Source organism: Pan paniscus, chromosome 17 (genome assembly GCF_029289425.2).
Source record: "Pan paniscus chromosome 17, NHGRI_mPanPan1-v2.0_pri, whole genome shotgun sequence".
In the NCBI taxonomy this organism is placed as follows: Eukaryota; Metazoa; Chordata; class Mammalia; order Primates; family Hominidae; genus Pan; species Pan paniscus.
In genome coordinates, this window is record NC_073266.2 from 25,526,194 (window position 1) to 25,550,367 (window position 24,174).

At 41.0% G+C, this 24,174-nt stretch overlaps 1 protein-coding gene across 7 annotated transcripts in view; it reads left to right on the forward strand.

Moving 5' to 3' along the window:
• SPIRE1 (spire type actin nucleation factor 1) overlaps positions 1–24,174 on the forward strand; it is a 215,264-nt gene that overhangs the window by 142,401 nt on the left and 48,689 nt on the right. For all 7 annotated transcript variants that reach the window (XM_034944069.3, XM_034944070.3, XM_034944067.3 and 4 more), the window contains 3 exons: positions 5,432–5,509; positions 11,325–11,489; positions 23,211–23,297. In XM_034944069.3, coding sequence (XP_034799960.1) covers positions 5,432–5,509; positions 11,325–11,489; positions 23,211–23,297 — 330 coding nt within the window. The remainder of the gene's footprint in view (positions 1–5,431; positions 5,510–11,324; positions 11,490–23,210; positions 23,298–24,174) is intronic.

Genomic DNA, 24,174 nt, shown 5'->3' on the forward strand with positions numbered 1-24,174 from the left:
AAAATGTCTAACTGAAAACATGTACACATGGCATAGGGAAATAACATAGTTTAAATGGTGGAAATGGTGATCATTAAAATGCTGTCATAAAAAATACATTATTATTTTAATATATGAACGTATATGTGAATAAGAAGGATTTAATTAGTAAAGGGGTACTTATATGTGAGCTGATGTTGAACCTACACAAATGGATTAAAATTATTCTCTGAGCATTTGACATACTTCTGATTCACAGAGTAGATTTTGTTTTTTAAGTTGCCAGGAACTGAAAATGTTGGCATTGAGCAGTTCTAATTGCCAGCTTGAGAATGGTAATGTCAGAAATGGGAAGCGTAATTGCCATGTGGGTTCTCCCAATTAGAACTTTCTCACCATATCTCAAGCACAGGTTGACATCTGTTATTACATTTCTGCAAGCAAAAAAAAGAAAAATCATTCAGAAGCTAAAGTATAATTGACAGCTTGAATCTAAAACAAGAAAAATCTGTAATTTACTTTCAAATAACTCATTTGTTTTTGCTGCTAACTAGAAAAATTGAGCTTTCTAGCCACATATTTGATCAAGCTTGTTTGATTACAGTATTTATAGATTCTAAGCTATCTACATTGATTTATTGCTGAGTCAGGATTTTGATTTGATGAAGAGGCTAAGGAGAGGTATCATTTTGCAAAATAAATTCACTTAGTATAAAATATTTTTGTGATGGAGTAAAAGTATTCACAATCAAATCCTCATAGGTATTGATTGACATAATAACTAATACCTACTAAATGTTCAATATGGTCTGAACTGAATGCTGTGTTTCATCTGTATTCTTCTGGTTTATTTCTTCTATAAAATCCAAAAGATAGCTATTATTATTTGCACTTTAATATATGAGAAAATCAAACAGGATTACAGCAATTTAAAAATTTCCCCAAAGTCACGCAGCTGGAAAGTATCTGAGCTACAGTTTGTGCTATTGTTCAGAAAAACAAAGAAATGTGAAATTCTTGGACCATTTCAATTGTCTTCAATGTTATAAAGAACAGATAGTTTTTCTTAGTGGCAAAGAGTGAGGGATTTGATCACAGCACAAATAAAGGTAGAGATGTAGGCAGGCCTAACAGTGACACCCTCCTGACTACATTTAGTCAGGGATGTGTCGGAGAATAGTAAAAATTAAGGTTGGATGGAAAAGGGGCCCTGTTTTGGTGGGCATTGAAGCAAAAGAGTTTGGATTGGATATATTTTGCTGCTTCTCACACTATTCTACCAAAGTACCCCTAAGACATAAAAGCATGAACTCATATTTGTAGACTATTAAGGACATATTAAATCGTAACTTTCAGTTGCAGATGACAGAAACCCACTCAAATAAGCATGGGCAGAGTAGGGGAGGGATGTATTGGCTCACATAATTAGGAAGTCTAAGGGTACAGCTAGTTTTAGGCATAGTTGGATCCAGAATCTCAAAGGCTGTAATTAGGGCTGGCATGTTCCCTCCCTTTCCTCTCCAACCCTTTCCAGGACAGTCTCTTACTACCGTCTGCAGCCCTATTCTCACACTCTATCAATTTAGAACTCTGGCAGCAAATCTTTTCTGTTAATTGGGGCAAAAAAGTCTTAGAGGAAGATTTGGAGTCATATAACCACTTAGTAACCAGTCACAGTGGCCAGGAGATAGGCTGTGCTGGCTGGTCTAGGTCATGTTCTTACGCTTGTAAATAGGAAGTGAGGTACTGGGTCAGCCCTGCTCAAACCGTATGGGATGCATTTCTCAACAGAAGGATCTTTATCAGAGGAAGGAGCAGGGAGGGTTTCTTGAAAAATTAATGCTGTCCACTGAAGACTTGCTTGTCTAGTGCAAGTTAAAATATCTTTGACATAGTGGATTTTACCTTTGAAATTCATGTAAGTTTTGTCTGAGATGTCTGTTGTAATATTTTTTTAATGTTTCATGCTGTGGATTAAGCTCCCCTAGGATTTCCCTGGGAGACTCCTAGGGGTAAAATTTGAATTCAGGAGGTTTTATTGGGGCATGCTTTTGGGAACACCTATAAGGGATAAGGAAAGCAGGACTGAGCAGAGGGAAATGTTGAAATGTGATGCAGATGCAGCAGAGGCCTCAGCCGATCCCACAGGGAGCTCAGCAGCTGGGGGTGGTTCTTCAGAGATGTCCCAAATTGAAGCAAGGAGGCCTGATCTTTGTACTTCCTCACAGACCAGTGACTGGATATAGGTTACTCTAGGGAGGATGTAACTTTGACAAAGCAGCTTCCTTTGGCTAAAGGGCAGTTCCTGAGGAGGGTTAAGTAGTGAGCCTTTAGCAGACATCTCTAGCCACTAGTGGAAGAGGACGTTGTTCCCGAAACAGAGGGCAGCTTACCACAGCTTTCATTACATTAATTCCAGGAAAATATGTCATGTTTATCTGTTGTTTTATTAATATTTTGTTTTATTTTTTTGAGACAGGGTTTCTCTCTGTCGCCCAGGTTGGAGTGCAGTGGTGTGATCTTAGCTCACTTGTAGCCGCAACCTCCCAGGCTGAAGTGATTCTCCTACCTCAGCCTCCTGAGTAGCTGGGACTACAGGCAAGCGCCACCACACCCAGCTAATTTTTTGGTTTTTTTGGAGAGACAAGGTCTTACTGTGTTGCCCAGGTTGGTCTTCAACTCCTGGTCTCAAGCAGTCCTCATGCCTCAGCTTCCCCAAATATTGGGATCATAGGCATGAGTCACTGCACCTGGTCTGGAATTTAAAAAAAAAAAGAAAAAAGTATGGGCTTATAAAGATGAGTTTATTCATCATGATTTCAGCTTTTTTCATATTTTTATGGTTTATAAGCTCCTGGGTAAGCAGTATATTGCTTCTGTGGGATCAGCCTTTGGGTGACAAGGGAGAATATGGCAGAAAGAACGTGTTTCCAAGTGGGCATGCGTCAGCCCCACCCCACATTCCATTATGTCTAAGGAAAGGAGGGTTGTTAGAAGGTTGGTCCATTTATGCGTACTTGATTTTCTCAGGCGCTAAGGTTCCAAACCAGCTTATTTGATGCTGGGTGAATCTTGTTGACCTGTTTAATACTATAATTACTTCTTTTCTTCTGTATGGTATTAGAAATGCATTTCTTTTTCTTCTTTATTTTATTTTACCTATTTATTCATCCACCTATTGGCTGAATGAGACACTTAAATGTAATGTGAGCCTGGGTTGAAGATTTATTTTCCTAAAATGCAGAGCATGTGTTTCTGTGTGGCAGATAAGATACCGCTCCCCAACTTCCCTAGGGGATTCTGAATTTAGAGGAGAACATAGATTTTTCTCTGAATATTACTCCCTCTGATTGAGCTTCCTCTTACTAAAGTTGACTTGGTAAGGGCTATTAAATAGGTTTAAGTATTTAAACATGCATGGTTGAAAGTGTCTTAATCTACTTAATGAAGAAATATTTACTAAGCACCTATTCTATGCAAGGCTATTCTGGAGATTTGTGAATCCCATCAGTGAACAAAATACAAAAAAAAAAAAAAAAAAATTCTTCTTTCCTAAAGTCTGAATCCAGCAGGAGGTGGTAGACAGTAAACATATGAAATAAGTACATCCTGTAGACCACTAAAAGGTAGGAAGAGCTATGGAAAAAGACATAAACTAGAGTAACTGCTAGTAGCTGGGGATGGGGCTTGGAATTTGGTCAAGATAGACCCCGTTGAGAAGGTGACGTTTGCACAAGTGTGTAACAGATATGAGGTGATTCAGTCTGGATATTTGAGATGTAAAGCATTCTAGGAAGAAGGTGGCAGCCAGTATACATACCATAAGGCTGGAGTGGGAAGAAATAGTAGGAGATGAGGTAAGGTGTGGTGACTCAAGGCTATAATCCCAGCCCTTTGGGAGGCTGAGGCAAGGGGATCGCAAGCTGACGAGTTCGACACCAGCCCAGGCAATATAGTGAGACCCTATCTGTAGAAAATACAAAAATTAGCCAGGCATAGGGGTGCACACCTGTAGTGCCAGTTACTTGGGAGGCTAAGCTGGGAGAATTACTGGAGCCCCAGGAAGTGGAGCCTGCAGTGAGCTGTAATTGCATCACTGCACTCCAGCCTGAGCAACAGAGGAAGACCCTGTCTCTAAAAATAAATAAATAAATCTTAAAAATAAAGATTTCAGACTGGGAGCAGTGGCTTATGCCTGTTATCCCAGCTCTTTGGGAGGCCGAGGCGGGTGGATCACCTGAGGTCAGGAGTTTGAGAACAGCCTGACCGACATGGAGAAACCCTGTCTGTACTAAAAATACAAAATTAGCCAGGCGTGGTGGCGCATGCCTGTACTCCTAGCTACTCGGGAGGCTGAGGCAGGAGAATCGCTTGAATCCGGGAGGTAGAGGTTATAGTGAGCTGAGATTGCACCATTGCACTCCAGCCTGGGCAACAAGAGCAAAACTCCGCCTCAAATAAATAAATAAATAAATAAATAAATAAATAAATAAATAAAGTTAAGTATTCATTATTCTCATATAAAACAAGCTAGATTTCATACAGTGCATTTAAACAGTCTTTTGATCAACGTGGGGATTAGGGAAAATTTTTTTTAAAACTCAGTTTACGTGCAGGCAGGCACATAGCTCAGCAAAAAGTAAATATATTAGGGTTGAATTACTGTAAGTAGAATTGCTGTATCATAAATTTAGAATTAATATGTGAATATATTTTAGCAACCAAGATTTTCTTAAAGTTGCAAGTGTTGAATTGATGCAGTTTGAGGCATTTTTATCAATTAAAATGTACTCATCAAATTACTTGATAAATATATATTGAGCATCAGCAAGTGCCAGTGCTTGTGTGGCCTCTGAAGATGGGATTCTGCCTCATGAAGTCTAGAGGGAAGGCACTAATATGTGTAAAATTACAACATTGATAAGAGCTGTTAGAGGTATAATGGTGCTATAAAATTTTAAAATAGGAGGATTTTGACTTATTCAGGGAGGAAGGGAAGGCTTCTCTGAAGAATCGATGATTCTGTTGAGTGTGATATCTGAAAGGAAGAATGAAAGTAGACAATGAAAGAGACCAGCCATGGGGTGAGGAAAGGAGAGCATCCGGGATCAGATTGCTTCAGAAGCCCAGGCAAAATATGATGGTGTTTAGAGTAATGGATTTGTAGTAGAGATGAAAAGAAGAGAGCTTAAGTTTAAAAAAAAAAAAAAGAAAGAAAGTTGGGTTGGCAGGGCCTGAAAGGAAATTAGAGTGAGCAATCTCCGTCCATCCTCAGTAAAATGGATCCTCAGGGTTCCATTTTAATTGGCCCTAGAGTTTACAGAGCAATAGATTCTGTACCATCTCCTTCACTGATACTTGAATATATGTCTTATCTGAAGATATGTTAGGAATTTTAATTTGAGAAGGTAACTTAATGAAATTTTTATGCCTGTATTATTTTAACCTGTAGAATCTTAAGAAGATTCAAGAAATGGAAAAGAGCGATGAATCTAGCACAGACTTGGAAGAGCTGAAAAACGCTGACTGGGTAAGAGCTGGAAATGCTTTCTGATCTGTTTACTGTCTAAGAAATAGTATAATTTTTTTTTTTTTTGAGACAGAGTCTTGTTCTGTTGCTCAGGCTGCAGTGCAATGGTGCGATCTCAGCTCACTGCAACCCCCACCTCCCGGGTACTGCAACCCCCGCCTCCTGGGTTCAAGTGATTCTCCTGCCTCAGCCTCCCAAGTAGCCAGGACTACAAGCATGTGCCACCACGCCTGGCTAATTTTGTATTTTTAGTAGAGACAGGGTTTCACCATGTTGGCCAGGCTGGTCTCAAACTCCTGACCTTATGTGATCCTCCCACCTGGGCCTCTCAAAGTGCTGGGATTACAGGCATGAGCCACCTTGCCCAACCTGTATAATATTTTTAAAAATGCTAGTTATTGGCCAGGCATGGTAGCTCACTTCTGTAATCCCAGCACTTGGGGAGGCCAAGGCAGGAAGATTGCTGGAGCTTAGGAATTCAAGACCAGCCTGGACAACATAGTGAGACCCTATTACTAAAATAGGAGGATTTTTATTATTATTAAAAAATAAAATAAAAAAATTAGCCGGGCTGGTGGCATGTGCCTGTGGTTCCAGCTACTTGGGAGGCTGAGTTAGAAGGATCACATGAGCCCAGGAGGTTGAGGCTGCAGTGAACTATGATCACCCCACTGCACTCCAGCCTGGTCAATAGAGTGAGACTCTGTCTCAAAAAAATAAAAAATAAAATACTCGTCATTAAGGACTGTAGTATGAATTGATATGTAAATTTGAATGCTTAGTCTTACATTTGAGGAAATATCTATTCCCCATTTTAAAAAGCTTTCTGGTTTTATTAAAACCACCCCCAATGTCTCTGAAAATTGTAGTGTTTTAAAATATTAATATTTCCAATTATGTTAATACCTTAACACAGCAGTCCCCAACCTTTTTGGTACCAGAGACTGGTTTTGTGGAAGACAATGTCAAGGATTGGGGGTGGAGGGGTGGTTTCAAGATGAAACTGTTCCACCTCAGATCATCAGGCATTAGATTCTCGTAAGGAGCATACAACCTAGATCCCTCACATGTGCAGTTCACAGTAGGGTTTGTGCTCCTTTGAGAATCTAATGCCGCTGCTGATCTTTCCAGGAGACAGAGCTCAGGCATAACGCTTGCTCATCCACCACTCATTTGCTGTGCCGCTCAGTTCCTAACAGGCCACAGACCAGTACCAGTCAGTGGACTGGGGGTTGCAAACCCCTGCCTTAACATATTCTTGTGTATAAATTAAAGTTTAAGCTATGTTTTCAGAATTAAGTGTGAAACTAACAGCGTTGTACATTTATTTATCCAGTGAACAGTTATCTGTGTGAGGACTCCGGGAATGCAGAATAAACAATATGAGCTCTCTCTCCCAATAAAACTCAGTCTAAAACAGAAGACAGATTTGTAAAACAGATAATGTGGTTTATTCATGTGACACATGAATATCTACAGTTTTTCAGGCATAGTACTAAATCCTAGTGACTCCAAAAATCCCTGCTGTCATATAAAACTTAGAGTTGGTAGGCATGACAGTCTTGGGTACAGACAGTGAATGTTGTGGAGTGTGTTAGATTGTGGAAGTCCAAGGACAGGCGTGGTGGCTCACACCTGTAATCCCAGCACTTTGGGAGGCTGAGGTGGGCGGATCACCTGAAGTCAGGAGTTGAGACCAGCCTGGCCAACATGGCCAGCTATCCCACTAAAAAATACAAAAATTAGCCAGGCGTGGTGGTGCACACCTGTAATCCCACCTACTCGGGAGGCTGAGGCAGGAGAATAGCTTGAACCTGGCAGGCGGAGGTTGGGGTGAGCCGAGATCGCACCATTGCACTCCAGCCTGGGCGACAGAGGGAGACTCTGTCTCAAAAAAAAAAAAGAAGATTGTTGAAGTCCAGGTATTGGGGGAAGGCACATTTTAGGATTCTGACTTTTTAGGTTAAGAATGCTAGATAAATCATGCCATTATCATATTAATGGGTTGCTTTTGACCATATTAGGTTTTAATTGTTTGTCACATTATTTTCTAACTTTTATTGAGATATAATAGATATACAGTAAGCCGCACATATTTAAAATGCATAACTTGATAAATTTTGACATATATTTTGTACATATATATATTCACCCATGAAACCATCACCACAATCAAAATAATGAGCCTATTTATCACACCCAAAGTTTCCTCATACCTTTTTATGATCCTACCTCCTGCCTCCCTCCTCCCCAGTTTCTAGGCAATTAGTCATCTGCTTTCTGTGACTATAGACTAGTTTGCACTTTCTAGAATTTTATATAAATGTAATCATATGGTATATACTGTTTTTTTAGGTTTATTTTTTTTTTTTAGATGGAGTCTTGCTCTGTCGCCCAGGCTGGAGTGCAGTGGCGTGATCTCGGCTCACTGCAACCTCCGCCTCCTGGGTTCAAGCAATTCTCCTGCCTCAGCCTCCTGAGTAGCTGGGATTACAGGTGCGCACCACCACACCCAGCTAATTTTTGTATTTTTAGTAGAGACAGGGTTTCACCATGTTGGTCAGGCTAGTCTCGTACTCCTGACCTACCTGGTGATCCGCCCGCCTTGGCCTCCCAAAATGCTGGGATTACAGGTATGAGCCTCCGCACCCAGCTGGTATGTACTGTTTTTGGTTTGGCTTCTTTCACTCTTCATAATTGTTTTGAGATTTCATCCATGTTGCTGTCTGTATCTGTAGAGTATTGAGAAGTATTCCATTGTGTGAATATATCGCAGTTTATCTCTTCATCTGTTGCTGGTCATTTGGGTTGTTTCTTGTTTGCAATATTCTTAATTTATTGATAGATATCTTCAAGATATTTGTAACATTCAAGACAAAACAAAAATACTTGCCTACATTGTCTTAAAAGCTGGTATTATTTGTCATTTTAGAATAAAATTGATTATTGATTTTCCTTTATGAAGAATACTTGGATAGTGTTGTTCTAAGTGTATATCATCTTGGCCAATAAATTTTAAATTGGTTTTCCCAGCCACTGAAACCAGATAAATAACTTCCAGTGTTCAGAAGTTAGCAAACAGCTAGTATAAACTTAAAGTAAAAATTTAATTTCTTACTATAAGCCACCTTCATTTGAAAACTAGTGTCATCCCTGACAAGAGAAGCACTAACTCCAGAGGGAGTTATATTTGCGTAGATCACCAGCTTCCTCCTCATAAGACCACTAAGTGAATTACCCAGAAAGATTAGAATGAAAAGAGCAAAGAGTTAAGAGAGAATTAGAATGTCTTTACTAGCAGATTCTAGTTTCAGAATTTCCCTAATGGGATAAGGGATAAATTATAATCTCCAGGAATGCATATGATGACAGTTGTCTGTTATTTTATATAATAACTGTGACTTTAATTTCTGAAAAGTAGTATGTAAAATTTTTTAACCAAACAATCATGCACACAAAACCGACTATGTAACAAAGTGTGGGCCAGGCACAGGGCCTCACGCCTGTAATCTCAGCACTTTGGGAGGCCAAGGCGGCTGAATCACTTGAGGTCAGGAGTTCAAGACCAGCCTGGCCAACATGACGAAACCTGTGTCTACTGAAAATACAAAAAATTAGCTTGGCGTAGTGGCGGGCACCTGTAATCCCAGCTACTCAGGAGGCTGAGGCAGGAGAATCGCTTGAACCCGGGAGGCAGAAATTGCAGTGAGCCAAGATTGCACCATTGCACTCCAACATGGGGCGACAAGAGCAAGACTCCGCCTCAAAAAAAAAAAAAAAAACCAAGTGTGTTTGAATCCTTTTATAAATTATAGCAAAAGTTTCTAATGTGGGTAACTGTCTCCTGTCTCCTAATTTAAAGCCCAAAGGGAGACTTTTAAAAGATGAGATGATATTTGAACTGCATCTTAAAGGAATGAATAAGAGAAATGTGGAAGTTGGGACAAAAGCATTCCTGAGAGAAATATGGATATTTTAGGGGTATTATTTTAGAACATCTTTAATGGCAGAATCTAAGAATCTTTTTAAATGTGAATATTTTAGGAGGCATCTAATGGTACACCATAAGTACCTCAAATCCTTTTTGGAACAAGAGGATGGGAAATGGTATGGTTTTTATATTTTTTGGTAGCTTCTTATTGTCCAAACCCAACATTTTTTTAAAATTATGAATCGTTATTGAGGATGTTTTGAGAAATTTAATCAGTTATTTTACATAGAAGATTCTTATGAAATATATCACTTGATTTTACAGCAAATATATTTAAGTAACTATTGTGTCACTTTATTTTTTTTTTATTTTTTATTTTTTTGAGATGGAATCTCACTCTGTCGTCAGGCTGGAGTGCAGTGGCACTATCTCGGCTCGCTGCAACCTCCGCCTCCCAGGTTCAAGCGATTCTCCTGCCTCAGCCTCCTGAGTAGCTGGGACTACAGGCACGTGCCACCACACCTGGCTAATTTTTTGTATTTTTAGTAGAGACGGGGTTTCACCATGTTAGCCAGGATGGTCTCGATCTTCTGACCTCATGATCTGTCCACATCAGCCTCCCAGAGTGCTGGGATTACAGGCATGAGCCACTGCGCTCAGCCATGTCACTTGTTAATTTTAACAAGTTACAGGTTTTTAGCTAAATATTGTGATGGACTTCACTCAAGTAGAGACTTTGACACATTATAGGCAGGAGAACAAAAGAGTTAAAGTATAATACAAATATAAATAGATTTTGTATTATTTTATGTTTTTTTTTTATTTTTTGAGACAGAGTCTCACTCTGTCGCCCAAGCTGGAGTACAGTGGTGCGATCTGGGCTCACTGCAACCTCTACCTCCCGGGTTCAAGCAATCCTCCTACCTCAGCCTCCTGAGTGGCTGCAATTACAGGCGCACACCACCACACCCAGCTAATTTTTGAATTTTTAGTAGAGACAGGGTTTCACCATATTGGTCAGGCTGGTCTCGAACTCCTGACCTCAGGTGATCCACCCTCCTTGGCCTCCAAAAGTGCTGGGATTACAGGTGTGACCCATTGCACCCAGCCTTTTTTAGTATTTTCTATGTGTAGAACACCATCTACTGATTCTGATCTTCTCAACAAGTAATAAAGTACCACTTTCTTTATTGATGAGGAAACTACAGCTCAGAAAGGTGCAGCAACTTGCTCCGTGTCAAATAGCTGGCAAGTGGCCGTATCTCAGTCAGCTGTGGTCACAGTAATACCGTGTAACTAACCACTACAAAATCATAGCCGCATAAAGCAAAAGCACTTACTAACTCATGAGTCTCCAGATCCCCTGTGGTAGCTCCACTTTACAGGTATCTCATCTTTATCCCGGGACCACAGGCTAACCCAGGCTTGACATTTTCATGGCCATAATAGAAACACAAGGGACAAGCCCATTGTACATATGCTTTTGAAGCCCTTGGTCTTATCACACCCACCACTATTCCAGTGGCCAAGCAAATCATATAGCCAAACCCAAAGTCAGGGTGTGGGAAATATAATCCCCTTTAGTGAGCAGAGTCACATAACGGCATAGACACAGGAAAGCATGAAGAACCTGAGCCCTTAATGAAGCCTACCACAGTGGTGGAGCTTAGGTTTAAACCCATGTGCCTCAGCAGGTAGAGCCTGTGGATTCTCTACTTGCTTTCCACCCATCTTTTAGTACCAAAATCTAATTTTTAAAATAGTTTTTTGTTGGTTTACTCATTGTTTTGTAATCCAAGCTCTTCATTTATTCTGTACGACTAGCTGTTTAGAAGAAACTAGTACATTTATTCATTGATGTCTCTCTATCCTTGGTTCTTTCAGGCACGATTCTGGGTACAGGTGATGAGGGATTTGAGGAATGGGGTAAAACTTAAGAAGGTCCAAGAGCGGCAGTACAACCCTTTGCCCATTGAATATCAGCTCACCCCTTATGAGATGTTAATGGATGACATTCGCTGCAAAAGATACACCTTGCGAAAAGTGATGGTAAGTAACCAAACTGTCAGGCCGGGCATGTGGCTCACTCCTGTAATCCCAGCACTTTGGGAGGTCGAGGCGGGTGGATCATCTGAGGTCAGGAGTTCAAGACCAGCTTGACCAACATGGTGAATCCCTGTCTGTACCAAAAAGTACAAAAATTAGTTGGGCGTGGTGGTGCACACCTGTAGTTCCAGCTGCTCGGGAGGCTGAGGCAGAAGAATCGCTTGAACCCAGGAGGTGGAGGTTGCAGTGACCCAAGATCGAGCCACTGCACTCCAGCCTGGGCGACAGAGTGAGACCCTATCTCAGAAAAGAAAAACAAAAAACTATTAATGGACTCAAATGGTTATTCATCCATAATTGCATTTGTTGAAAATAGTTTTAATATTAAATTTTAAAAATTATTTATTTTTATACAAGTAATACTTGATCATTGTAGAAAATTTGGAAAGTACATTAAGCTTAAAGAAGGAAAGTTACAAACATATAATTCCATAACCCAGAGAGAAATTTTGTTAACATGTTGATCAATAACCTTTAGCCTTGTTTTTATGCACTTTATTTGGTCAAAGTGAGTTAATATAGAATGCTTTGTTTTATTACTGGTTGTTTTGCTTAACATATCATGATTATTTTTTCCATGTCATTATATATTCAACATTATCATTTCTAAATGGCTATATCGTTTCTAGCTTATGGCTATTCTGGATTTTTTTAAACAAATCACCTTGTGTCCCTTTATAAGCAACATATTTTGTGTATCCTTGTATGTAAATCTTTTTAAATGTCCACCATGAAATCCTTAAGTTCCTAGATGTGGAACATCTAGTTCATTAGCAAATTCTGACAGCTCTCCCTTTAAAATATATCCTGATTCTGACCACTTCTCTCCATCTCCAATTGAGAGTTTTGTTTTGTTTTTTTTTTGAGACAGGGTCTTGCTCTGTCACACAGGCTAAAGTGCAATGGCATGATCACAGCTCTACTGTAGCCTCGACTTCCCAGGTTCCAGTGATCCTCCCACCTCAGCCTCCTGAGTATCTGGGACCACAGGTGTGCGCCACCATGCCCAGCTAGTGTTTTTTGTATTTTTTGTAGAGGTGGAGTTTTGCCATGTTGCCCAGGCTGGTCTTTAATTCCTGACAGAGCTCAAGTGATCCACCTGCCTCCGCCTCCCAAAGTGCTGGGATTATAGGCATGAGCCACGGCACTTGGCCAAAATATCTTCTATTCCAAGCCACCATCATCTCTCATCAGACTATGACAGTAACCTCTAAGTGGCCTTCCTGCTTTCACCCTTGCCCCTTTCAATCTATTTTTCCCAAAAACAACCAAGTAGGCCTCTTAAGTAAAAAATATGATCATGTCATTGCTCTACTCAGAACCTTCCACTGGCTCTTCATCACCCTCAGAAGAAACTCCATGTCCTTACCGTGGCCGGCACAGCCCACACGTCTGGATCCAGGTTACCTCTCAGACCTCATCTTCTGCTATGCTTCCCTGCAGGGTTCTGCTTATTAGCCACTCTGATCTCTGCCAGTGTCTCAGCAGTGCCTAGTGTGATCCTGTAACAGAGCCTTTGCCTTGGATATTCCTTCTCTCAGGAGCTCTCCTCTCCCTCATAGCCACATAATTTGCCTCTTTACTTTTCAGGCCTGTGCTCAAGTTTTCCCACATTAGAAAAGTCTTCTCCATCTCTTTACTCTCGTGTTTCACTAGCTGACATTGCAGTGTATTTCCGGATTTATTGTCTGTCTCCCTCACAAAGACAATAACTTAGTTATTTTCACTGTTTATCCCCTTTGACAAGAACATGGGCCTGACATGCAACCAAATACTGAATACTGTGCTCACTAAATAGTTATAGGATGGATTAATGAATTCTATCCACATTTTTGAGGAAATTTAATCAAAGTTATTTTATGTTAGAAGGTTCTTATGAAACATCACTTGGTTTTTTGTTTTTTATTTTTGAGACAGAGTCTCACTCGTTTTGCCGAGGCTGAAGTGCAGTGGCGTGATCTTGGCTCACTGCAACCTCCACCTCCCAGGTTCAAGTGATTCTCGTGCCTCAGCCTCCCAAGTAGCTAGGATTACAGGCGCATGCCACCACGCCTGGCTAATTTTTGTATTTTTAGTAGAGACAGGGCTTCACCATGTTGCCCAGGCTGGTCTCGAACTCCTGACCTTAGGTGATCTGCCCACCTCAGCCTCCCAAAGTGCTAGGATTACAGGCGTGAGCCACCATGCCCAGCCACGTCACTTGGTTTTATAGTAAATTGGTTTAAGTGGCTATTTGAGCTGCTTGTTAATTTTAATAAGCTAAACATTTCAACTAAATATTATATTTATTTACTTTTCATCAAATCTGATTTACTTTACAGATGAGGAAACTGAAATTTAAAGATGCTCAGTAGTAACTTCCCAAGTTCAGACAGCTGGTTACAAGGCAGAGCTGAGGGTCAGCCTCATTCTCTCTGACCCCAGTGCTCTGTGCTATGTACATGTTCCCTAGTTGCCCTCAGAAATACTGTGATGATGGTTATTTATAACAGAATAGTTTTGTCCATTGCTTCACATCCTTGCACAAACTGGGTGTCTTTTGGGGCTGACCATTTTAACTGAAAGAAAATATTCTTTCATTTTTAACATCTACATTTATTTCATGCTTTTAAACATTTAAAAATCTGTGCTAGCTGTTTGTATTTCTTAATTTTATTTTAATTTAACATATATGTGTTAAGGACTTTCTATGTGCTAGACCTTATTCTGACTCTGGAAGGACGTATTACAGTCTCTGTTCTCTCAAAGCTTCCAGTATTTTGGCAGCCACTGATAACCTGTAGGGAAGCAGCTAAGTAGGGAGAAAAAAACCCAACATATGCAAAGATCAAGAAGCAATGGGATCTGACACATGAGAACAACAAAAACAACTCGCCATCGTTAGAGGATAGAACAGAATGCAGGAAACTGGAAAGGTGAGAAGAAAAGACAACTCAGGACCGAACCCCTGCAGCCTTGGCGCTGAAGGATGAGTAGGGGAATCTGGCAAAATAAAGACGGACAAGGCATAGCCAGAGAGAAGGCTGGAAAGTCAGGGGAAATGGAGGCACAGCTGCGAAGAGCAGGCAGTGTTTCAGAGAGGTTGGATGCGCGCTGTGAAATGGTTAACAGATTTAGCAACATGGAAATTATTTGATCCTTTTATTAAAGTAAAAGAGAGAAACCAGATTTTATGGTAGTAGGTGAGGCAGTAGTGACAGTGAGCAAACAGTATGAGTTTCTTTTAAGAATGTTTAAAAGAAGATGAAAGATTGATAGCATCTGGAGGAACACACAGGGTATTTCCTTTTTTTTTTTTCTTTTTTTTTGAGACAGAGTCTCACTCTGTTGCCCAGGCTGGAGTACCGTGGCGTAATCTCGGCTCACTGCAAGCTCCGCCTCCCGGGTTCACGCCATTCTCCTGCCTCAGCCTCCCAAGTAGCTGGGATTACAGGTGCCTGCCACCACGCCCAGCTACTTTTTTGTATTTTTAGTAGAGATGTGGTTTCATCAGGTTAGCCACGCTGGTCTCGAACTCCTAACCTCAGGTGATCCACCCATCTCAGCCTCCCAAAGTGCTGGGATTACAGGCATGAGCCACCGCACCCCACCCACATGGGGTATTTCCTTGTATGTGTGTGCCATGGCTTGTGTACCCAGCCCCCTATTAATAGATATTTGATGGTTTCCAGTTTTCATTGTTTTAATCCATATTATGATGAACATCCAAATGCAAACATCTTACCCAATTATCCCCATGGTTTAAATTTTTATTGGTGAGATGAATAGATCAATATAATGCACATTTTATTGCTGCTTTTATAATGTATATTTTAAATTTTAGTACTTAATATTTTGCAAGATTTCTCTCCAGAAGGGTTGTACGAATTTACATTTTTACTAGTTTTGCAAGACTGTTCCTATTGCCAATACTGGGTAATGTTATCTTTCTCAAAAATGTGTACTTATTTGAACTTTGTCCTTTCTGATTGGGGGAGCACTTAATGTTAATCTTAGGTGATTTTCCTCCTTATCCAGAAGGAATTATTCAAGAATTCATATCAGTGTTAAAATAAGTCTTAGTAGATAATTAACATTTCTATTTGATTTATCATTAATGTATTTTAACTGTCATCTTTGATATTGCTAAATCTTTTTTGTTTTTTGTTTTTCTTAGTTTTTAGCAGAGTTTTACACTGCGAGAACCTTTCTCTTTTTATCAGAAAAAATAATTGTGCTAAATAGTAGTCAACCTGTTTGATACTAAGAATTATAGGTTCCTTTCGAAGTTGCTGATTTAACATTTCTCAGCTAGAGTCTAGGAATCTGTATGTTATAAGCACCCTAGATGAGGCTTAGGGAAGTAATGGTGTGTGATAGACAGAATGACAAAGAACTGTGCATCCAAAATGGAAAATGTTTGCTAGCATAAATAATTATGTTTCTCCTGTGGTAAATAAAAGACATTTATTGATTGATTGACACAGGGTCTTGCTCTGTCGCCTGGGCTGGAGTGCAGTGGCATGATCACGGCTCACCACAGTCTTAACCTCCCCAGCTCAAGCAATCCACCCATCTCAGCTTCCTGAGTAGCTGGAACTACAAGTGTGCACCACCACATATGGCAATTCCTTTTAATTTTTTGTAGAGGCAGGTTCTTGCTATGTTGCCCAGGCTGGTCTTGAACTCCTGGGCTCAAGCAGTCCTCTCACCTCCGCCTTCCAAAGTGCTAGGATTATAGGCATGAGCCACCACACCTGGGCCAGGCGCCATGGCTCATGCCTGTAATCCCAACACTTTGGGAGGCCGAGGCGTGTGGAACACAAGGTCAAGAGATTGAGACCATCCTGGCCACCATGGTCAAACCCCGTCTCTATTAAAACTACAAAAATTAGCTGGGTGTGGTGGCATGTGCCTGTAGTCCCAGCCACTCGGGAGGCTGAGGTAGGAGAATTGCTTGAACTCGGGAGGCGGCAGTCGCAGTTAGCTGAGATCGCGCCACTGGTACTCCAGCGTGACAGCAGAGCGAGACTCTGTCTCAAAAACAAACAAAAAAGTCTGACTTTTTTCTTCTAGTTTTCTTTTTTATTATATATACCCATGTACCCATTCATTATATAAACCCTGTATCCATGAAGCATCACTCCCATTCTTCTCTCCCCTTATCCCCTGGTAACCACGAATATGCTTTCTGTCTCTGTGAACTTACCTATTCTGGATATTTCATGCATATTGCCTCATCATATATGACCTTTGGTGTCTGGCTTTGACTTAGCATAATGTTTCAAGGTTCATTCATATTGTAGCATGCTGAGGTACTTTGCTCCTTCTTTTTTTTTTTCTTTCTTTCTTTCTTTTTTTTTTTTTGAGACGGAGTTTCACTGTTGTTGCCCCGGCTGGAGTGCAATGGCGTGATCTCGGCTCGCTGCAACCTCCGCCTCCAGGGTTCAAGCCATTCTCCCGCCTCCACCTCCCAAGTAGCTGGGTTTACAGGCATGCACCACCACACCCAGCTAATTTTGTATTTTTAGTAGAGACAGGGTTTCTCCATGTTGGTCAGGCTGGTCTCGAACTCCCGACCTCAGGTGATCTGCCCTCCTTGGCCTCCCAAAGTGCTGGGATTACAGGCGTGAGCCACTGTGCCCAGCGAGCTACTTTACTCCTTCTTATGGCTATACAGATATATTTTGTTTATTCATGACCCAAATGGACATTTGGGTTCTTTCCAATTGGATTCTTTCATTTTCGCTAGCATGAGTAGTGCTGCAGTGTATAGTAGTGTACGTGTTTTTGTTTGAATACCTGTTTTCAGTTATTTGGGGTATATACCTGGGAGTGGAGTGACTGGATCATATAGTAATTCTATGTTTGGCTTATTGAGAAACTACCAAACTGTGTTCCACAGCAATTGCACCAATTAATATTCCCACCAGCAATGTATGAGGGGCCCAGTTTCTCCCATCCTTGCCAACCCTTGCTGTTGTTCATTTTGTTTTTAATTGTAACTCCCCTAACAGTGTGATATGATGTCTCATTGTGGTTTTGATTTGCATTTCCCTGATGATTCACAATGTCATATATGTTTTCATGTGCTTGTGAACCATTTGTATATCTTTGGAGAAATGTCTGTTCAGATTTTGTATTCATTTTTTTACATTTTAATTTAGATGCGGGTGTGCATGTGCCTGTTTGTTACATAGGTATATTGCATGCTGGTAGAGATTGGGTTTCTAGCGTACCCATCACTTAAATAGTGAACATTGTACCTGATAGGTAACTTTTCAACCCTGACCCCCCTCCCAACCTCCCCACTTTTGGAGTTCTCCAGTGTCTACTATTTCCATCTTCGCGTCCATGTGTACCCATTATTAGCTTCCACTTATAAGTGAGAACATGCAGTATTTGGTTTTCTGTTTCTGAGTTAGCTCACTTAGGATAATGGCCTCCAGCTCCATCCATGTTGCTGCAAAGGACATGATTTCATTCTTTTTTTATGGCTGTGTTGTACTCATTTTTTAATTGGATTGTTTGTATTTCTGCTGTTAAGTTGCAAGAGTTCTTTATATATTCTGGATGGTGGACCCCTGACAGATAGATAATTTGCAAGTATAGAAAAACACCCATTCTGCAGACTGTCTTTTCACTCTCTTGATAGTGTCCTTTGATGCACAAAAGGTTTTAATTTTGCTGAAATACAATTTATCTATTTTTCCTTCTGTTGCTTGTGATTTTGGTGTCATATCTAGGAATTCATTACCAAATCCAGTTCATGAAGATTTTCCCTTATGTTCTCACCTGAGACACTTATAAATAGTTTTAGCTCTTATATTTAAGTCTTTGATCAGTTTTTTTAGTTAATTTATATATATGGTGCAAGGTAAGGGTCAAACATTATTCTCTGTCAGAATTCCAGTGACTTTTTTTTTTTGGCAGAAATGGAAAAATCGATTCTGAAATTCTTACGGAATCTCAAGGAATCCCAAATAATCAAAATAATCTTGAAAAAGAAAAAGTTGGTGGACTCACACATCCCCATTTTACAACTTACAACAAAGCTTTAGTAGTCAAAACAGTGTAGGATATAAAAAACAGAATTCAGAGTACAAAAACAAACTCATACACCTATGTTCAATCCATTTACAACAAGGGTGCCGAGACCATTAAATAGAGAAAGAATAGGTCTCTTCACCAATTGATATTGGGACAACTAGGTATCAACATGCAAAGAAGGATGTTTGGCCCTAACCTCACACATCTTGAAATTTCATTAGGGGACCAATATCAGTCACTAAACTATAACTTGGTTTTGTAGATTATTAGCTGTGGTCTTATGTCATCATTAATGGTTCTGTTTTATTTAAGATAAAAATAAAAGGCCAGACACAGTGGCTCATGCCTGCAATCCAACCCTTTGTGGGAGGCCAAGGCAGGAAGATTGCTTGAGCCCAGGAGTTTGAGAGTAGCCTGGGCAACTTAGTGAGACCCCATCTCCATTAAAATAAATAAATAAATAAATGAATGGGCAGGGTGCAGTTGGGATTACACCTGTAATCCCAACACTGGGAGGCCAAGTGCTAGGATCGCTTGAGCCTGAACATTCAAGACCAGCCTAGGCAACATAGACCCCCAGTTCTACAAAAAATTAAAAACTAGCTGGGGATGGTGGTTCACACGTGTAGTCCCAGCTACTCAGGAGGCTGAGGTGGAGGGATCGCTTGAGCCTGGGAGGTCAAGACGGCAGTGAGCTGTGATCACGCCACTGCACTCCAACCTGGGTCATAGAACAAGCCCGTGTCGCAAAAAAAGAAAATTATTTCAGAAACAAGATTGAGTACAGGGTAGACGTTTTAAATTTTTCAGAGGAGATCATTTTATGTGTTAGAAGTTTTTTGTTGGGCCGGGCGCCCAGACTCACACCTGAAATCCCAGCACTTTAGGAGGCCGCGGTGGACGGATCACCTGAGGTCAGGAGTTCAAGACCAGCCTGGCCAACATGGTGAAACCCCATCTCTACTAAGTAAAATACAAAAAAGTTTTTTGCTTGTTTAAGGCATTGTTGCTCAAAAATAATACCAAATTTCTATAACTGATCTTATTTATTTAAGCATCTACTATTTGTGTTCATCCAGGAATCATTTCTCATTTTGCTTCAGAGAGCTTGTTTACTTACAGGAAAATAATTTAACTGACCCAGCAGCAAAATGGTTTTCACACAACCACTTATCCTTATACAGGTTTAGCGTCACAAACCTGGACATCTGAAGTGCTCCAGCAAACTTTTTGAGGGCCAGTATGATACTCAAAAGACATTCTCATTGGAACATTTCAGATTTTTTGATAAGTATAATGTAAATATTCAAAAATCTGAAACACTCTGGTCCCAAGCATTTGGATAAGGGAGCTTCCTCCACCCGTACTGACTTAGGTCCATAATGGCCTGCTGCCTCCCTCAGGAGCATTGTCCCACATCTGTAATTGGGACCCAGGATACAGCTTCTGACTACTGAGGAGACTACAGTTAATGTGCTTGTTTTGGGAATGGAACGTATAGCGTTGGCCTCAGTTAATCCATTCTCATTCCTGCTCTTAGGATACAAAGAAAGCATGTGAAAATTAGCCAGAAAGATACATGTTATTCAGTAGTAGACTAGTGAGTAATAGAAAAGTCTGATTAAACTGTTTTATGAAATAAGGTTTTTTTTAATCTACATAATATGAAATCCACAAGTAGTGGGTGGTGCCAGGTTAGGCCACTGGTTCTGCTTCTCAATCACCCTCCTTAAACTAGCAGTCATATGCCTGGCTTGGCTCAAGCAGCAGCAGTTATTCCTGAAGCTTGCTCTGGGCCGTCCTGCCCTCATTCAGGACTGGGGGAGAGGGAGGACTAGCATAGGGAGGAAGAGGAGAGTGGATGTTGAGTAGGCCCCAGCAGGCTTGCCACACACTCTGAACTCAATATGTGGTCACGTCTGGGGAAGGGACAGGGCATAGGAGTGGCCATTGAGGTTCTATTTTGTCAAACAAGACCAGGAAACAAACAGGACAAACTGGTCATGACTGTGCCTTCTAAGTGGTCAGAATGGGAATTTAAGTTGTTGCTTCTTGTGGTTTTCTGGGTTAAAAAAAATTTTTTCTAAAAAAAATTGTTTTTAACACATTGCTTTAAAAAGAGAGGACATTAGAGTAGAATCAGAGACAGACTGGTCCTCCACAATAGCTCTTCTACTTAAAAGTTTTGTGGATGGATGTAGGGGGGAGTTGCCCCTCCACACCTGTGGGTGTTTCTCGTAAGGTGGAACAAGAGACTTAGGAAAGAAAAAGACACAAAGTATAGAGAAAGAAATAAGGGGACCCGGGGAACCAGCGTTCAGCATATGGAGGATCCCGCCAGCCTCTGAGTTCCTTTAGTATTTATCGATCATTTTTGGGTGTTTCTCGAAGAGGGGGATGTGTCAGGGTCACAAGACAATTGTGGGGAGAGGGTCAGCAGACAAACATGTGAACAAAGGTCTTTGCATCATAGACAAGGTAAAGAATCAAGTGCTGTGCTTTTAGATGTGCATCCACATAAACATCTCAATGCTTTACAAAGCAGTGTTGCTGCCTGCAGTTCCCTCCTCCAGCCCTAAGGCGGTTTTTTCCGTATCTCAGTAGATGGAACGTACAATTGGGTTTTATACCGAGACATTCCATTGCCCAGGGACAGGCAGGAGACAGATGCCTTCCTCTTGTCTCAACTGCAAGAGGCATGCCTTCCTCTTATACTAATCCTCCTCAGCACAGACCCTTTACGGGTGTCGGGCTGGGGGACGGTCAGGTCTTTCCCTTCCCACAAGGCCATATTTCAGACTATCACCTGGGGAGAAACCTTGGACAATACCTGGCTTTCCTAGGCAGAGGTCCCTGCGGCCTTCCACAGTGTTTGTGTCCCTGGGTACTTGAGATTAGGGAGTGGTGATGACTCTTAACGAGCGTGCTGCCTTCAAGCATCTGTTTAACAAAGCACATCTTGCACCGCCCTTAATCCATTTAACTCTGAGTTGACACAGCACATGTTTCAGAGAGCACGGGATTGGGGGTAAGGTCACAGAATCTCAAGGCAGAAGAATTTTTCTTAGTACATAACAAAATGGAGTCTCCTATGTCTACTTCTTTCTACACTGTTATGCCCAGACCGTTAGTTCCCCAAAGAAGACCACCAGAGTCCAGAGTCAAAGCCAAGCGGCAAGGATCTTTACTACAAGTTCGAACCTGGTCCCTCCATTCCACAGCATACAAGAGGGCCCTGAACAATGCGAGTGTTTGCTTTTTATAGCCTGAAAGTTACAGGGGAACAAAGGAATTCTTTTGGTTCCCGCTCTTTCAGTAAAACACGGCTGTCCCCTTATCGGAGACTTTCCTGGTGGTGTTTGTACTGGGCTCAGGAAGTTTGAGAGATATATGGCGATATGTGGTGGGATGGGAGGATGGGATGTGTTTGTACTGGGCTTGTTTGTTTTGAGCCCGGGGCTGAGGAATGTGCCCGGCTCCTTTCAACACAGACACAGTAACAATCTGATCTCTCTTGCTTTTCCCCACAGATGGAGGCAGATATCCTCTGCTCTGTGCTTTAGTTTTATTTACAAAATGTGAATCTTATCCCTGGTTTTTTTCTATTACCTAGGTTTTTGTGGGGTTTTTTTGTTGTTGTTTGTTTTGTTGTTGTTGTTGTTTTTGCGACGGAGTCTTGCTCTGTTGCCTAGGCTGGAGTGCAATAGCGTGATCTCGGCTCACTGCAACCTCCTCCTCCTAGGTTCAAGCGATTCTCCTGCCTCAGCTTCCCAAGTAGCTGGAATTACAGGTGCCTGCTACCATGCCTGGCCAATTTTTGTATTTTTTTATTTTTATTTTTATTTTTATTTATTTATTTTTCTTTTTTTTGAGACGGAGTCTCGCTTTGTCACCCAGACTGGAGTGCAGTGATGTGATCTCAGCTCACGGCAAGCTCCGCCTCCTGGGTTCATGCCATTCTCCTGCCTCAGCCTCCTGAGTAGCTGGGACTACAGGTGCCCGCCACCACGCTCGGCTAATTTTTTGTATTTTTAGTAGAGACAGGGTTTCACCGTGTTAGCCAAGATGGTCTCGATCTCCTGACCTTGTGATCAGCCCATCTCGGCCTCCCGAAGTGCTGGGATTACAGACGTGAGCCACCACACCCAGCCTAATTTTTGTATTTTTAGTAGAGACAGGGTTTCACCATGTTGGCCAGGCTGGTCTCTAACTCCCTACTTCGGGGGTTCCGCCTGCCTCAGCCTCCCAAAGTGCTGGGATTACATGCGTGAGCCACTGCTCCCGGCCTACCTAGGTTTTTTTATAAGGAGGAAAATAAGAGGTAAAAAGTTTTTTTAATCATAAAATACTTAATAAGTTCAAGTATTATTTATTCCATTTACATTCATAATTTTAGAAACTTTTTGTTGAAATTTCACAAAGTGATAGAATTAAAGTAAACTTGGATTTTCCTCAATTTCACAGTCTTTCCTCTGAATCACTCAGCCATTTACTCCCCACTTTATTGATTTGAAATGTATCCTTGGTAATTACACTTCACTAATTTTATGGCATATTTGAGATAACACCTATACCCAGAAATTCATGATAGTCTTCTATACTCACATGAATCTTCTGCTTTTTGTCTCCTTTTAGGTGAATGGTGATATTCCCCCTCGGTTAAAGAAGAGTGCTCATGAAATCATCCTCGACTTCATCAGATCCAGACCTCCTTTAAATCCAGTATGTAATTCGACATAGTTCTCTAGATTGGAGATATCATAATGAATTATTCTACTCTAGGGTGTCATCTCTAGAACTCAGCTTTCCTAGGTGGTTTTTCCTCTGAGCTTTTTACTCTGAAGATGAAGCCCAGCTGTAAATTATATTTTTTGTTTTTGAGACAGAGTTTCACTGTGTCACCCAGGCTGGAGTGACCCCTGGGACTCAAGTGATCCTCCCACCTCAGCCTCCCAAGTAGCTGGGACCACAGGTGTGCACCACCATGTCCAGGCTAACTTTTTAAATTTTTTGTGGAGATGGGGTTTTGCCATGTTGCCCACACTGGTCTCAAACTCCTGGCCTCAAGCAGTCCTCACACTTCAGCCTCCTGAAGTGTTGGGATTACAGACATGAGCCACCACAGCTGGCCTTGTAAATTATATTCTTAAGTCACTGAAAAATCTTAAAATTATTTAATACAAGGCTGTCTTAGGATACTTTTACTCAAAACAACCTGGGTCATGGTGCAAAATCTGGTCATATACCTCCTAGATAACAGCTAAATATATTACTGGATAGTCCCGTTATGGATTGTCCTTCCAGTTTACTGTAGGATGCAACCTACCCCTCCTTGATTAAATTGTCATATTGACATATTTTATAATAAATCCACCTGCTGTACATCCATTTCTATGTTAATTATCATGTTCCTCTGTTAACAGAGTTCTTTCTAGCAACCATAGACTCAGAATATTCTAATCTGTTGGAACATTGGTTTGTGTTTCTTCTGTTCCTTATTTCTTTTTTACCCGGCTCAATAGCCAGTGCTCACCAAAGCCTCTCAAAACAGTGTACATAAAGTAACTAGAAAGTGAATAGTATTTCTCAGTTTGTATAC